The 18,161-nt window shown below is 38.0% G+C and overlaps 2 protein-coding genes across 2 annotated transcripts in view; one reads left to right on the forward strand and one right to left on the reverse strand.

Annotated features, from left to right (window-relative positions):
* The window catches only part of LOC140232055 (uncharacterized), a 38,100-nt gene extending 34,676 nt beyond the window's left edge, over positions 1–3,424 (reverse strand). Inside the window, exon 1 of the mRNA XM_072312207.1 lies at positions 3,304–3,424. The gene's annotated coding sequence lies outside the window, so the exon portion shown is untranslated. The remainder of the gene's footprint in view (positions 1–3,303) is intronic.
* A 3,427-nt stretch (positions 3,425–6,851) lies between these two features.
* Positions 6,852–18,161, forward strand: part of LOC140231611 (rho GTPase-activating protein 17-like) — an 89,541-nt gene continuing 78,231 nt past the window's right edge. Inside the window, exon 1 of the mRNA XM_072311761.1 lies at positions 6,852–7,055. Coding sequence (XP_072167862.1) covers positions 6,985–7,055 — 71 coding nt within the window. The 5' untranslated portion in view covers positions 6,852–6,984. The remainder of the gene's footprint in view (positions 7,056–18,161) is intronic.

Consider the following 18,161-nt stretch of genomic DNA (forward strand, 5'->3'; position numbering starts at 1 on the left):
GTATACAGATTGTGTTTTCCAGCTGTTTAGCGATACAGGGAATTTCATGATTGATGGGTGTTGCATAGCATATGGAGATGCCTATACTGAAAGCATTTAGAGACGTTTTTGGGGAAAAGCCCCGTGATTTTACGTCTGGAAATCAAGCTGTAGCTCCCTACGGCTCCAACCTGCATCAGCTGCATAATGACAATCTCCTGCCACGAGAATCAAACGTTCGGTTTGGACAACAGAATGGTTATAAAAAACATGAAATTAATCGCGCGCTTTAGACAATGTTTTACAAAGAAGCAACAGAAACCACATGCACATTATTTTGCAGGTTGTCAGGTCGACGCAGCCATGAAATGGAACGCCCTTACGGAAAAGTGTGTATGGTCGTAATCATTAGGCTTACTTGTCACAATTCTTTTTTTTTTTCCAAGTCCTTGGTATGAAATACTTATGATACAATGTAGGTTCACTATAACTTAACGACTTTGAATCGTGTATAATATTCAGGAGTATATTTTATACCGAAAGGGAATCTTGGAAACAGGCAAAAGTCATGATTATGATCCAATATAGTGCTCATTTTGAACACATAAAATCATTCAGTGATACTGTATATATACTATGATATGGTCTCAAACAACTTAGTAGATGTGCTGATGTCAGTATAATAACAAGGAGGTATGAGCATGTTCTCTCATACTTCCTTGGTAATAAAAGCTGCTACAAGGGCATGCCAGACACTGATAGCTGCCTCATCATTTTCATTGATGTGCTTTTACATGCCACTGCTCTTGGCATCTTGTTTCTCTCGATACTCCCCCCCCCCCCCTCTAGAAACGTGTTTCCGCATTCAATAATAAAATATATTAAGAAAATACCTATACAGTGGGGAAAAACGGAGGATCACCCTTTCAGCTGCATCGGACAAAATGGATAAAACTGTTCTTCCCATGCACAACACGGCTGTTCTTTCCACAGGAGTCCCATATAACATCGGCTTGTATTGATGGCAGTGATATGCTATTCTTGATACAATGTACATTAACAATGCATGAATTCGGGAATTGTTATCCAGTCAGCGTCTTTGTATTTAATTATGAGCTGGTGAGATTTATTGTTTTTCTCTGGTGGTTATGTATCGTCTGCCACAAGTAGAGAATTCTTTGTCAAAAAGGAAAATTCTCGACTGAAGAATTTATGTGTGGAGGACTGGAGGCCATCGAGATATCAGTGGATTATTACTGTTTACTCAGGATTCATTCCGGCGTGTATATAACAACAGCCACCATAAGATCCCTGCACTCATTTACTGAGTACTTCATACTCCCGCCTGGGACTTGCGCAAATATAATAGATATAAAAAGCCCTTGAATAATATGTTATTTACTCATTATTTATCCAGCGATTCACGTCCCACAAGCTTTGCTTTTTAGTGGATTACTATTTTCCATAATCGAATCTATTTTCCGCACGCCCACGAAGTACATAATTCCTTCCTCCTAATTATTGTATATTGTTTTATCTCGGATACTACATGAATCTTTTGCAAATGTTTGAACAATATTATTTCATGACATGTATACTTTGTACTTTGTTTTGATTTTCGTTGATTGGAAATAAACTATGATTGAATTAAATTGAATTGATGTTTATAGAGGAATCCGACTTTAGAGCACTATAACTTATGGCAGCCATAACTGGGGGCTTCCAAAGAAGAACAACAGCACTTTCTATGGGTTATGCAATGAGCCAGGTGCGTTGCTGTGTCAGTGCAGAAATCATCTCTTGTTATACAGGCATACATGAAGCCCCCAGTTAGAAATTACCATGGAAAACAGTTATACCCAAACCGAATTGGTCTATAGACAAAGTATCATAATTAAGAATAATACGCACCAGTGAATACATCCAACAGAAGGATTAGCCTAAGGATTTATTTCCATTACAGCTCCCAGGTGTTTTAGGGCTACACAATCATGTTTGCATCGATACACTATGCAAATTCAAAACCATGTAGAACACAAGATTTGCCTTCTCTCATAGACAGGTTCTGTAACGTATTCAGATATGAATTACTATGATACATGCTCTGTTCAGAAAAGTTGCCCTTAATACCTCCATTCCACAGAGATTTTCTCTCGTCGGTCACTCATCGGAAGCAAAGTTTATCGCTTCGGGCCACCAACCGAAGTGTATCGGATCGTAGTCTGATGAGTCCGACCTGTGTTAGTAGACTATCGGGTCAGAGCTAGGCATGTCCGATGAGGCAAGATCTCCCAATGAGAAGCACGCGCGACATGTCCGACACTCACCTGATACTCGACCAACCAAGTCGGATTCATCAGACTGCGATCCGATTCACTTCGGTGGGTGGCCGGAAGCAACAATCTCTGATGAGATAATAATCTCTGTAGAATATCTGGGGTATAACGATCACAGACCTGCAGGAGGCTTACCTGACCTAGCTATAACTATAGGCAAATTTAGTGAGCAGGTGAATGAAATGTTTGAAATGTTTTACTATACAGGTTGTTGGAAAAGAAACATCTATAAATTGTAAGAAATTACAGAAACGGTCTATTGACGGAGGGAATTCAAAAGCCCTCGACAGATTCTCGCAAGTCATGAAGAATTCACACACAACTCTCTTTGTTGTGTGTCAACATAATCGCTATTCCATGTATCGAGAAAATAAGGAAGGCTCTTTGTAAAGCAAGAGTCAATGCCACATTGCACATTCTATATACATACAACCATAAACAATGGAGACAAATGGATGTGTATATGCGGATTTTTCCAGTCAACTACTCTGCATGCAGCTGTATAAGTCAAAGGAGAAACAAGCAATAATATGATTACAATAGTAGCATGCGACTACAGGAATGCGCATTTTCGTCTGTGCATCAAGTTGCAGTCTTTTCCCCCATCGATTTCATTATCACCAGAATCGAGTTCAATCAATGATCTTGCGTAACACTATACCAGGAATAGACAGCGAAAGGGTTTTGCAGGGAGAGGTACACAACTTAATGCTTGGAGTCACGCTTTCATGGGATGAATTTTAAGGCCTAAAGCATCATTCGCTCTCATTAACGAGGTAAAGCCCCACTAAGAGAAGTGGGGGTTATGACCTCAATGCCGCATAATTTAAGCTATACGTCGGCGCTCTATCGAAAATCCCTGATGATTATGACCGATGCCATATGGCCGTTTACTCGATAGTATACCACAGCACGCAAGATATTATTCTGTAAGCCGGTATCTATTAATATGTAATGTAATGATAATGTTTTAAAGCGATGTTCTTACCGAGATGTATGCAAAATTAATCAATGTCCAGCTCTTGATTCAGCCTTTCTCATTATTGCGCAGCAAGTCCGAAGGAGACAAAGGAGAAAAACCGGTTGCTTGGAGGTTGATACTATATCCCCTTGTGCCTTCTCGTAGCAGTCGTCATCTCACGCACGAAAATACCGCAGGAAGATCCTTTCCTACGGCGCCTTCGGCTGGGCGTCGTTTTCACCAAAACGCAGCAAGCAGCAAGCTGGAAAAAAGTGTGATGTCGCCAGATGCGCGGTGTAAAAGGTCTCGAATGGGGAATTGATCGCGCGCATTCGTCACTGTGGGCTGTGTGCAAATGTGTCGCCAAAGCCTTTGCGGCCGCGAAGGATCGACGACGGCGCGCCTGTGAATGCGATCTTGTGTGTGTGTGTACGTGTGCCCCCGTACGTATGTGTGAAAGTGTGTGTGTGTATCAAAGAGGTTATTGGTGTGTATTGATTGTACGCTCGTACTCCCCTAGCTTGGTGTGTGTACTGTCCCTTGTCTATTTGGTTTCACCTGCTGTGTCTCCCCTCTGTCTGCAGGTGTGTGTGTACAATGTATGTGGCCAGTGTGCGTGCGTGTGTGTGTGTGTGTGCGTGTGTGTGTGTGTGTGTGTGTGTGTGTGTGTCTTTCTCTCTCCCTCTCCCACTTTAAAATTTTCGTTGCTTTATTTTCCACTTAAGAATGACATTCATTTTCTAGTAAGTTTCCCTATATTTCCGTTTATTAGTATTCATTATTTTAAAAAGGGGGAGAATACACGCATGCAGAAATTACATAGGCGATACTTTCTTTTTTTTTCTCTCTCCCACTGGGATATTTGTTATTGTCAAGCGCACAATAGGCCTATAACTTAATTCATCAAAATGAATGCATAGTCATAATGATTGATATATTCTATTCAACAAAATGAACTTTGGAACATACTGTACAATGAACTGTCATGTCACAAAACAGTCACAACGTGATATCATGAAAAGTGTCTGTTTATAAGCAAACACTGGGATTTTTTCCTGAAACACTTGCAAATTTAATACTATCATTTCTTGCACACTTATATTTGTTGTAATACGGGTACGTCATAATCATATTCCTGCATGAATTAAAACGTGGTACTATGATAATTATCTTCATTAATTTCCTTTCATACAAGAGTATAGTGTAAATGAAATTTCTTATCCAGTATAATTATCAAACCACTCCCGTTATTACTTCACGCCATGGTAAAGTATGCATTGTCGTGAATGCCTGCAATCTCATAAACAAATAAATTATGCCTTGTTTTCACTCCATCCAATTCTGTTCAATCTCTTATTCGTATACCAAAGTGTATTCAATATACTTAGATTTAAAACTACTGCATAAATTGACATCTTGATAATGCTCTTTTTTACGGGGCCAACAAAAATGACCGCCACTCTTCTCTTCTCCAAAGTTGTGCCATAATTTTGTATTTGTATGTATGATTTGGTGTTTGTGTTTCCTCGTTGTTACCATGTCTGCAAGTTTGTGTGTTTGTTTTTTTTTTTTTTATTCAGTATGTGTTTGTTGCATGGCCCCTTGGCAGAGCAGTTCCGAATAAGCCGAAAGAGCACTACCCTGCTACAAGAAAACGGTATGAAATAAACCAACGAATAAATGATGCAATAATTGTTCAAATCAAATAAGAACAATTTGTATCATAGATGCTTTTAATTTTTCACAGTCATCTTAAATATATGATCACCCTTTTATTCGTTTAACAGCTAAATTCTAAGGTATCGGGACCGGTGTCGGTTCGCCAAACAGAACTGGATTTTTACAAATGATGGCACCATGACGGTTAAAACTTTGCAATATCAATTTTGGGCTTCCGTGTGATAAGTCTAAAAAACGTTTTCTTTAAAGCTATTACTATGTGTATGGTTTAATGTTATTTTATCCGTTGTTCTGAAATAAAGTTGAGTCATGAAAACAAAAAATAATGTCTTTTGATGAAAATAAAAAAGATTTTATGATCTGTGCCTTGTTTTACATTCACCAAGTGATGTGTAAATGTAATAAACACTTCTACAGATAGCAAACAAAAACAACGTCAAAAAATATCCTATAGGTCATCATTTTGTGCATGATAAAACAATTGTAATTATGCTTATGTAAGTTATAGTATGTTTTGTCTAAACGAATATTTAGATACAAGTAGCATGATTTATGGAAAATAATACAATCATTTTTAATTATTCATCGGAAACGTCTTAGTACCACAAACAGACAAGCAACCAAAGATAAATTTTTATACGAATTATAGCCCTTGTTATTCCCTTCTCTTTTCCTGAGATAAGATGATGATTTTAGATATTTTATATCATCGAAAGAGTTAAGGACTTCCATTTTTAGTCAAATCACCTGATTGAATTTATTTTGTTCAATATAATCATGATGAATATTCATTCTGGGACAGAGTTCTATAGTTTGGCAAAATGAATAGGTCTTTTTTTCCCCAGAACGACATGAAAGAGGGATTAGTGTAAAAGCTCAGGCTTTCCAGTTGATGCCATGATGCCTTGATTAGAGTTATCCCCAGAATCCTGCATGTTGCCGCTCTCTTAAGCATCAAAATCAAGGGAAAACTATAATTATGAATCAATTGAATTAATGAACTATAATTTAAGATATGATTGTAATACATATATTTTGGAATTGCACATTTTGGCTATTTCAAAGAAGTCGGCATTGTAATGTCGAAATGTTTGCAAGGTAAATGATCCCCAAAACAAACAAACAAACAAACAAACATCTGCATAGGCATAATATTATGTTTCTGATAATGGTTCATTATTAGCGAATAGGAAATGATTAATATTCCAAGTTTTGTCATGAGATTTAGAGCACTTCTATGCTTTTCAGGAATACAGATGTATGATAGCAGTGTAAAAGTGAGAGATATTGAAACATTGTAAAACGCAGCTCTTTTGTATATTTTACTCCTAAACAATGATGGAATCTATCACTTGACTTCTATATGATTTTCTATTTCTGAATTATGTCAATATTATTCCCATCAAAACCGTTATATTATACTTCTAATTGTATACATGTTTATTTTGAGAGCATGCAGTGGAGCAGAGGCGAATCCAGGAATTCCGTAAAGGGGGCGCAAAAAATATTTCTGGTGCTACTTCCGGGTTTCATTTCATTTTTCTTTTTATTTCTTTTGTTTTAACAAAGAATAGATAGGACGGGCACCCGGTGCGCCCCCCCCCCCCCCCAATCCGCCACTGGTGGAGGTTGGACCAAAAGAGATTGGTTGGGCCACTAACTGTACACTTGACGTAAGTGGCGCTATACAACAATGCACCTTGCGTCGGTGTTTCGAAGCCGCCCACTTCCGCATTACGAGCATCCTCCCGTCCGCTGATGTATGAGCACACGGTTCCTGTCTTCGTTCTGTGTAGCATGTACAGAATGTATAGCAGCGAGGAAATATTATGCGTGTAAAATTGTATACCACTGTCAGAATGATGTGTGTTTTTGTGGCATCGAGTTCATGCAAACGTGGATTTTAGACCGTACTAGTTGAGCTAAATATACCGTCAATGTGGCGGCAGCCGCTGTGTCTGCGGTGAAATTTACCACTTTTAGAGACAGTTCTCCGCTGGATTTAATGCAAGGGGAATACAAGTCAAAATGATCAAGAAAGATGCCATGAAGCGGCAGCTGAACCGCATGAAACAACGAGCAAACCAAAATCTGGGAAGGTGAGTAGATTCTACTTCACGACTCACGTACAACTCAACGTGCAGAAATAAGAGGTCTATTCCTTGGTCTAGTCTGCAACTATTCCTCGAGACTTGATTATTATCTACATGTTAGTGTAGATCTAGTCTACATTACTAACTCAGTTGAAGTAGACGATCTAGATCTAGTCGCCGACTATCAGACCAGCACCAGATCAGACCACAGTTCATACAGAAGCAATATGACCACAGACTACACTAGAGTCAGGCAGTTGCAGTAAATGTAAACTGACCTTAATATAATGTGGTACAGTATTCATCGCATAATCGGGCATCTGATAATCGGGAACCTCGCTTAAATGACATACGCTTCCCAGAAACATTTCCAATGCACGTTATTTTCACTGGATAATCGGGCGGGGACCTCTGATAAACGGGACAATTTTTCTTCAAGCGATCTTTGATTTTGTTGATATTTTACACAAAAAATCTACCAAAATACCACAACAATATTTCAAAGATTCCCGATCAGTTGTCGTTTACATCAAACTTACAAAGCAATCTTCGGACAGGTGTGTTTTGACTTCCGTCCATCCAGTACACGTACATTTCAGCTCGCTGCCCGCCTTCGCTTTTCTGTATATGTGGCGAGCCAGATCGCTACAACACATGTGCAGTGCAGTGATCGCGGCAAGTAAACAATCAAGCCGTGATGATTGAATGATTGAAGGACTTTTCATTGACGTTCCCACATCAGTTCTGGGTAATCATTTCCCATGGTTGCGGATATGTATTTATACAGAACGCTTTACGTGTCCAAGAATTCTACAAATGTTTAAGAAAGTGCTAGCTTTTAATCCACATATTTTGTGTTCAAAGAGAGGCGACAGAAGAAGAACCCGGTTGCGATTACTCTACATCATTGCGAGAATGCAGGGACAGCTAGAGGGTTGCGCCGCCGAGGGGTAGCGTGGTTGTATATTCATGTACATGTACAGTGCGTCAGTGTGCATGTGTGTGTGTGTGCGTGTGTGCACTACATAATGTACATGTCGTATGCCGTTAGTGTATGGTGAGTGCTCATCGGGAAATCGGGCACCCCGCTTAAAGGGGCCGTGTTTGCTACTCCCAACCTGTCCCGATTATGCGATGAATACTGTATCTCTGGAGCGTAGCCCATTTCAAGCTGGGATGAATCATGTTCCCTTGTCTTGTCTTTTGTTTTCATTTTACGAAAAAAAAAAGGGGGAGGGCTGTGAAATCTTCATCAGTTCATGTCGGACACTTACAGTGCATGCAGTGACGCCATATCCATGACAATTGTGTTACATAGGCTGGCATAGCTTCTTCAGGTACTGTCCAACACCCCTAGCTATGGACAGTATGGTTATGTAGACACAGCGTGGTAGGGGCCAACCGGACAGGGGGTGTGCTGATGTTGGTGGCGCGGAGAGAGAAGTTAGAGAAGCTACAGTGTGGAGTTGTTTTGCTCTTGAATGTAGCAGAGGCCTGCTGTATTTATAATGAAAGTGGCCTTGTTTGTATTGTCTGTGCCGATTGCAATGAATGCATTCCACTCGGGTGATAGTCGTTGGTATAAATGAATACTTGTAATGTAGCAGTTTTTACATATAGCAATTGGGACGAAGCATGTCGAAGGCGACTTCTGAAGAACCCTCCTGACCAGACGAAGGGCTTTCCATACTGGGATGGACAGGTGACCCGCAAGACCCCCACGGAATTTAATGATGCATCCTACCCTGCGTTGTAGTTGCAGTGTTTCCCAGATATGGATAGCGCACTATTGGTTGTAAGGAAATGAGAACTGTTCTTCTTTCCATCAGTGCCTGATTGTGTTGACAAATATCATGCATGACTGACCATTTTTAACTTGAAAGACAACAGTGACAAGTTGCACCTTTTTTCATCGAATTAAGATTGTACAAATTCATGCCATACACGGTACGCCAGCATTAGTCACTGCGGTTACTGCTTTGTCTGAAGAAAAATAAAAGAGTCACTGTTTGAAGCACCAATTAACCTGTTTAAATATCTCCTGATACTAGACCATGTCACATGGTATTTAACATTTAAAGGACATACCGGTATGTCCTTTAAATGTTACAATTTGTAGTAGTACAGTAGGTGCAATGGAAGTGCATACTGACTTGTGTTGATTCGTGATACATACAACTAGTGTACATTGTACAAGTACCTCAATATAGTATGTGGCCAAACGAATATCTAAATACATGTATGTGTCATACAGTATATTTCATATATGTTTTTTCTACTATTTTTCTTCAGATTACTTGAATATAGTGTCCCCCAAAAACCCTCCAAATTAAAATTCTGCCCATGACATAATCTGTCAATCACTGATGAAGTATGTGACTGATAAGTGATCCAAAAAAAGACATTGGAATGCACTTTTCCCTTGACTGAACATAAAGTTGCTTGTTTCCATCCAATGTCTTCTGTTAATCAAAGTAGCATGGAAACACAGAAAATCTTTATAAAAATGTTGCACTTACAGTGTATATTATAGACATTTGCTTGGTCACATACATGATATTGTACATATGTAGCCTGTGACTATCAGGAAATTAATTATGAATGAAATAATGCAAGTCAACATCCATAATTTGCATTGCATAGTCCCTTTAACTGCTTCTGACTTTGGTAAACACCTCGATGCATGTTGTACTGTATAAATACAGAAATTATTTGTGCAGGTTGCAATTACTGCATCATCTTTGAGACACAAATGTCACATGATCATTCAGGTGATTATTAATCCCAGTGATCTTATGACATACATGTAACGCAATCCATGTGTGCATTAGTTGTTTTCCTGTTGTTTTGGTCCTTTTTCATTCATATAGTCATCAAGGGTTACTTGGCTACCATTACTCTGCAAAACAACAGGGAAGAAGCTTGTTTGCATACTGATGTATGACTGATCACATGCACCCCGTCATTGATTTATAGGTCACATTTGAAGTTTGATTGATCACATCTACAGCAAAGTGAGAGAAAATGAAAGAAGCATTATGATTCGGCGCACCACAACCCAGGGTTACAGAGTGGTGTGTAGGGGCATCTCTTATATTCTTTAGTGTATACGCCCTACAGTTTATAATCACTGTGATCATGGTGGCCAACTTTTAGCAATTGGCAAAAAATGATCCCAATACCAATATACTTAAATTTATAAAGCACTTATCACCTATGATGCTATGATGTTTTTGACGTAATTTCACAATTGTAATAATTCTTTTTAATGCAATTTATGTTATAACTTTTTTCTTCAATTTTTTTTCTGCAAATATTATTATGATTTTAGACAGTAATTCAGAAGCAGACCATTTTAATCCACAAACGAGCTGAGGCCCATAGTGTTACTATTTTCATCTGTAGATGGATAAAGATTCAGTGTAGGCCTAGTGGTACTGCAGTCCTGCTTCTGCTTAGTGCAGCTGCTGAGCTTCACATGCATGCACTGGTGCCTCGTATACTGACACATTACAGTAGCAAGGCATTAGCGTTACAAGTTTGGTACCATAATCAAAACATCAGAGAAAAAATGATTATGTACTTAATGTTTGGCATTAAATTTTTGTTTCAAGATTATAAATGCATCAAAATCTTCTTACAAAGGGTCAAAATTCTTCTTTCACCCAGTTTTGGTAACCCAGGGTGCAGCGCCATAGAAGAATTTAAACAGAATAATATCCATGATATTTAGTTGATTGATTTGTTCTACATGTGCATCTGTATGAGGGCTTAGAGAGACTGTTCACTCTGGAGTACTGGATCATCATGTTCAGAATGCGTTAAAAAAAGATCACAGCAGTTTGTGCAGTCACCACACATAGAATGTACTTTTGAAAGCATTCTCCGCTCAGCTTGTACTCGATAAGGCATTTAAAACAATATGGGAGTTCCATGGCATATATCTGAAGAGGAGAGCACTTGACGATGTCTCTGTTTTTGTTTGCATTGCAGGCCAGAAATAGATTGTCTTGTGTTTTACCATCTTGTTCATTTGTCTCCTATCAGTCTGTGTGCAACCCAGCTATATATTATGTGAATTGAATGAATGCAGCAATATTAGTAAAACACATCAGCAACAAATTGAGGAAAATCAGACAATCTACTCAAAAGTCATGAATATTTATAAGTTTTGTGACGTCCATCACTGGATGGGAATACTAAAACATTTTGCAATGTCATGTACGGACAAAGACATTCAGAATAAAGAAAATAAAAAAAATCACTATATTTTCACTTTTCTAGCATAACAAAAGAGCACTTCACATTAATATCTCTTTTCAGGGGGAATGCGGTAATACATTGTTCGTGAATTGAGGGAATGTCTACTTAATACATCAAATTGATAAATTGTAGTACAAGTGAATAAAGTGATATTGTACTTGCTATGGTGAAGACTCGTTTTAGTATTGAATATTCATATCATGAAAAAAATAGACTTGAAAGCAAATGTAGGTCAAGCTGTGGTTCAGAAGAGTCTGATATTTGAGACTAAGTTGACCTACAATGACCTAATCTGACCCCAGTGCTCATCTCACAGACAAGATGGCCCATACTGTAGGTCATGGACCTGCTAAGATCAGAAGGTGTTGAGTGTTAAGCCATTGAACAGAAAGGGGACAGTTTGCCTTGTTATAAGTGTCTTGTCAGATATACATGTACAGTACATTATATCCCTGTACAAATTGTAAGTGTGTATGAAGGGAGGGGGGGGGGTCTACAGTAGGGTTAGGATTATTGACTTGGGATTCAGGGTTAAGGGAATTGGACTTGATCTTTGGTTCAAATGGATTAGTAGAATGTGTAAGACATGAAGCCTGTAGGGAATGGCAAATACATTTTTTCAGGCCTCACTTACACAGTACCAGCCAAAGACTAGGGTTCAGACAGAATAGGATCAGTACATATCTCAATTAATAAGATCAAAGGTTAGGGAGTTGGTCCTGATATATGGTTCAAATGGATGATAATATACAAGTACTTGTAGGGAAGGGGAAATACACTTTTCAGGCCTGACCTACCAGCTGAAAACAAGGGTCCAGATAGAATAGGATTGGTTGATTGCCATAATAAGATCAGAAGTTAAAGGGATGGTACAGTATTGGTGGAGATGAGAACTGGGCTTTTAACTTCTTGCAAGATACCAAGAAAACACTTACGAAATAGTACAGTGCATACCATTTTAGGAGGAATTCAAAGTTTATTCGATGGAAATCGGGTTTGGAATGACTGAAACATCCAAAAAGAAAGTAAAACAAAGCGATCGTAATAAAGTGTGGGTCCCTCACTTTACTAAAATCGCTCTGTTTTGGATATCTCAGCCATTTCAAAACCAATTTTCATCAAATAAACGTTGAATTCCTCGTGGAATTACACGCTCTTTCATATTTCACAAGAGGTTTCTCATTATATCAACAAAAAATGTTAGAAACCTGAAATTAGGTCTCAACCAAAACTATGATCCCTTTAAGGGGCCTCGACAATGTACTGTACATTGTTTGGCACCCACAAGCTGAAGGGAAGAGCAAAATGGCTGCTCCATGATGTAACATTTAAATACATGCAATCTGCTGTCTACTAACTACACTGAACTTGAATGTTCTAGGCCAACAATTATTTCTGCAAAGCATGTACAGTAGGATACATCATGTGCATTGATAATGCCAATTTTGCAATCAAGCCCTAGAATCCCTGTATGATATTCATTGAAAAAAAAAAAAGAATCTCGTGTTTGCATTTCACATAATACTGCACAGCAGAGAAATGGCATCTTTTTGAGATCCAGCTCAGACTTTTCAGTGTTAGTTTTTTCTAAGTAGTTTCCCTGTGAAGGGATAATGAGGTGTCCGATGAGAAGTGAGTCCATTTTGGTTTTAAAAGACAATTTAGCCAGTCACAAACAAACATCAACATGGTATAAAAAGCATACAATTGTCTGTAATCCCCACAGGAAAAGCATCTTGTCCATTTAATGTGAATGTCCAATGCAATGAACATTTTTCATGAATTATTATGAAAACAATTATGAAGATAATACGTATGTCAAAGATGACATTATGTCAAACTTGTGTATATTGAAATCATGATGAAAAAAACAATAAAAATAATGAGCCATAACAGCAGATTGTCTCTATTACCATCCTGTCTGTCTGTTACACGTGTAATTTGACTAATTTTGTTCTTTAATGTAGAGAGCACTAAAGATGACCACATGTTATCGCACTTCCTCATTCTAAAGATTAGAGGATTACATGAATGACAGTGGATTTCCTCCTTTGTCACATTCTTAGAGTCTGACAGACTCTCAGTCAATAGTAAAATCCTTTCAACCCAACCCACATGTATTGTGAAGGTACAGAAACAAACCTGTCTTTACGTTAGTGGTCACTCCTCCAGCCTTGTAGTGGGGTTAGTCTTATGCTCAGACCTTTCTTTGATACAGAAATAGTTGCCCTTCTTTTGTATGGATGATAATGCATGCACGAGACTCCAAATCGTGCAGATCCTGTCAAATTTGACCAGAAAGGATAAAGACCTTTTCATTTTGTATTCACCAAATGTAGACAGGAGATATTTTGCAAAGTGTGCAGTATGATATAAAGGTGGCTATGGTGCTGAACCAGTAAAACTTCTTTTCACAAGTCCACCATTTCAAGATGTTGAGTTTACCAGGCCTCCGAGAGTTGTAATGGGAAATATATTCATAATGAAAGTGTGCATCATCACTGCAGGAATAACCTTCTATATCACTCTATTATCATCCGGTTCAGCATGTTCCCATTGTTCTAATTCCCAGGGTAGTTTTGATTGGGGGTATTTAAATCGTATGTTAAGAATTTGCCAAATGTGGTTAATTTTGCAATAAAAGATGAAATTTGTTGATTCTAAAATGTCCTTTATTCCATATAAACCAGAAATAGTGAAATAATTACATTTGTATTAAGGATTTGATGGAGAGAAAAATTTTATGTAATATGTGCATCAATCATGTTTTCATACTTTTAAAGGACTCTATGGATTCCTGGAGAATCTTTTTATCAACTGTATGCAAGTTTGATTCTCTGTGCAAGGGAAAGGAATACCAAAAACTTTTCAGAGTCACGAGATGTGATCACAATGCTCGTATCCACTCAACTCACTCAGACAAATTTTTGTGGGCCATTAAGAAAAACTCATACCGGTAACTATGTCAGACTATTGGAAGTGCTGTGTATGCAAGATGCAACCTCACAGCTTTGTCCTGGGCTTTTTATTTTGTTTTTATTTGTTTTGTTAACTAATATTCCATTGCACTGTGCTGTAGGTTGGTACAGAGGACATGCCTAGGTAAACAAATAAATGCTCAAACCAATTGATATCAGAGCTACAACTGTACATTATATGCTATAGCCTAAAGATACAGCTTGTCACTTGTTTGTAGTAAGGGGGCTAACTATAGCTATGAATAACTGTATAGGACCACTTTGTATTACTTTGTTTTTGGATGTCTCGGCCATTTCAAAACTTATTTTCATCAAATGAATTTTTAATTCATCTTATGATTTTATGCTCTTTAATATTTCAAAGTGGTCTTTGATTATCTCTCAAAAAGTTAAAACCTGAATTACCATCTCAACCAAACTTATGCAGGCCCTTTAAATGTGTGTAGAGTTTCTCACACTTGGGCCATGGTGGGTTTTGCATTTAAAGGGGCTGTACAGTACTGGTTGAGGTAGGGATTCATGTTTTTTACATTCCTAAGTGAGATAATGAGAAACCTCATTAAATATGAAAGAGCATGTAATTTTAGGAAGGATTCAATGTTTATTTGATGAAAATTGGTTTTCAAATGGCCGAGATATCCAAAAAAGTGATAATAATAAAAGACTACAAGCCACAACTTTATTAGGATCTCTTTGTTTCACCTTGTTTTTGGATATCTCGGCCAGTTCAAAACCAATTTTCATCAAATAAACTTTTGATACCCCTTAGAATTGCATGTTTTTTGGCATCTCATAGAGTGGTTTCTGAATATCTCGCAAAATGTTAAAAGCTAAATCCTCACCTCAACCAGAACTGTACACACCCTTTAAAGGATACACCGTGGAAGCGGGGGGGATTTTACAAAGAATTCAAATTGATCTTAAAGTTAAGATCAACTTAAAAATTATGGTATACCACTGGTTTCTAAGTTCAGTTTTGTTTTCAGAATCTACTTCAAATTGTTACTGATTTACAGATAATTTTCTTTGTCATTTATATTATTTTGTATATTAATGGCTTCATGAAAAAGTCTCAAAATTTCATTTTCATGAGCAAGTTGGAATGCCATTGAAGACATACATGTACACGGCATGCCTTAATTTTTGTGTTGATCTTGACTATTAAGATCGACTTCAAATTCTTTTTGAAACACCCTCTGGTCACTTCCAAGAATGATGAGCGTACATGTATGTACATGTACAGTAGACTTGTAAATCCAGTGTACTGTGATGAGGAGCTCGTAATTACAGTTGCTTGCTTGGTAATCAGTTGAGCAGGAGTAAAGTCAGTGTTTGAGATGTTATACACATTATGTATAATGCCATCTGTACAGCAGCCACGCCATGGAGTTTATATTGTGATGTAGAACCAAGGAGGTATGAGAGAACTCATACCTCCTTGGTACAACTGCATATGTCTGTGCTGCTATACACAAGTCCTTTTTTAGTGCATGCTTACAGTGAACGTTGTTAAAAAGTTTGCGTGTATGCAGTGTCTGTGTTGAACATTGTTTAATGCAGCGTACAATTTGCCGAGCCATTAAAAGAGTAATTTTTTTATATGACCCATCATTGTACTGGTATGTTGTGCTGTTCAAACATTGTAGCTATCTTGTAATACTATGCTGTGGTACATTCTGGAGTTTGCTGTTGCCGTGAGCTGTAGGTTATCAAAAGTCAATTTCAGTGCAGAGTGTTGGTCGGTGTCATTTAATAGCCTAATGATACTAAACTCAAGGTTCGTCATCTTATCCTTGTAGCCGGTAGATGTCTGTCAGAAAAAGGTCACGAGACGGCGCCCTACCCATGCTCTTGCCCCTACCCCCCACCCATTACAAATATTAAATCTAGTAAATTTCAGCCCTGTTTCTGATAGGCCTACATGGTACATGTAGGCTGGGATGCAAACTTCTTGGCTGTAATAATGAGAGACCATGTTATTTTGCTGGGAAAACATGGGACTAAAGTGCATCATACAGTATCTCTCCTCAAAAATGTAAACATTGTAGGATTGGAATAGCTACAATGTATGCAATGTAGAATGTCTACTTCTTTATCACAAGGTTACCATCTATAGGTGTGTTGACCTCAGATGTCTTTAACCCCTTGAGGACGGACTGATTTTGCTACAACACGCATTTCCCATAGACACCTACCCGATTATTCCCGGGACTCTACCTCAACGGGTTAATAGTGGTGTCAGCTTGAGGCAGTGATGCTGGTATTCTCTTCTACGAGGAAAATTTTTTGTTCTAAAAAAGCATGAATTATTTTGCAGACAGAAAGTTATTTTGATTTATAAGAACTTTTACTTCACACTGACATTAATTTGATTTTTATTTAGGGCCTACTACGGTACATAATTTAAGCAAGTATGGCCTGTGTAATGTAGCTTGCATCAAACTGAGTACATTCTGGGAGAAGCATGACTGTGATTGATCTTGACTCATTGTGAGGAAGTTGACTTCTGTAGTCATGAGAATTAACTGAAGATACAATCTTAACCAGATGATGATTATTACAAGAAAATGTCATCAAATTGTAATGAAGTTAGTGGTTGTGTATACTGTAATGTACATTTACTGTGTCTTTAAATCCACCATTATACAGAACTTCTGTTAACCGATAAAGCCATTGATGTACCGTTTGTTCCCAATGTACACTTGTACATAGAATACTGTCAAACAAGGAATGTTCACATGCAATTTTTATTTCATGAATTTTGCGAGAGCCAAGATTCACGAAATTGAAATGCACACTCGAGTTCTTATCTACACTATACTGTATGCATTGAATGTGAGAGGCAACTTGAGAAAATTTCATGCCGTGATAAAGGCCATTGACTGCAATTCATTAAAATTTCTTGCTGCGAAAAATGTCATGTTTTACAGTAAATAGTTTTATCACAATGCTGACTTGGAGACAAACATCTACAGTTGTATGAAATGACACATACATGTATGGAGTGTGGTGTCACAAAATGTGTAATTAAGTAGAATATTTTGTCCTTTTTGCTGTGCACAACCAGGTGATTGATACAATGTACATGTACAGTACTGTAGCTCTAGTTGTCATTCTAACCATGATGCGTCGTTGTATCAAAACAAACGAACAATCTATCATTTCCTAGCGTAGGTTGCAGGGGTAAAATGCCTATTGTGAATAGATACTCTCTCTTCTTTTTTTTCTTTTTCTTCCATGTCCGGTGAAAGGACAGAAATCAACTTCAAAAGGAAGTGATGTGAACAGACAGGAGATATTGGCACTGACACTTTACTGACTATTCAGACTGAAAGGAAATTGTGACATCACAAAATTACGTACAAGTACACCAACCTACCTACGTACCCACGTACTGACCTACAGATACCCTACTAGTCATGCTTCCCCCACTCACACTCTTTCACACACACATTTGTACACACACACACACATTCACACATACAGACTGCTAAATTATGCAATGAGTTTAGGAGAAATGATGGGCCAATGTTATGGTTTTTCAATTTCAATTATAAATCTTCCTTCATTCTCACTGTGGTACATTTGAAAAGCATGACTTGCACAGGTCTGCTACAAAAGTATAACGTACATACTGTGGAACCACCAGTCGTGGAATATGTGCATCAAAGCGAATATGATACGAATTCTACACTTATTAGACAAGGAGCAGACAAGGAATTTGGAGGAAGACGATAACTGCTTGATATTCTTTTTGGAAAATAATTATATTCTGAGATGGGCCAACCTTCCCCAAACATAGTTTCCCCTTTATAATACAGTCTCCATAAAGTCTTACACAACAGTTAACAGCCTGCAACATTAGAGCTAG

Source organism: Diadema setosum, chromosome 8 (assembly GCF_964275005.1).
Source record: "Diadema setosum chromosome 8, eeDiaSeto1, whole genome shotgun sequence".
Classification (NCBI taxonomy): Eukaryota; Metazoa; Echinodermata; class Echinoidea; order Diadematoida; family Diadematidae; genus Diadema; species Diadema setosum.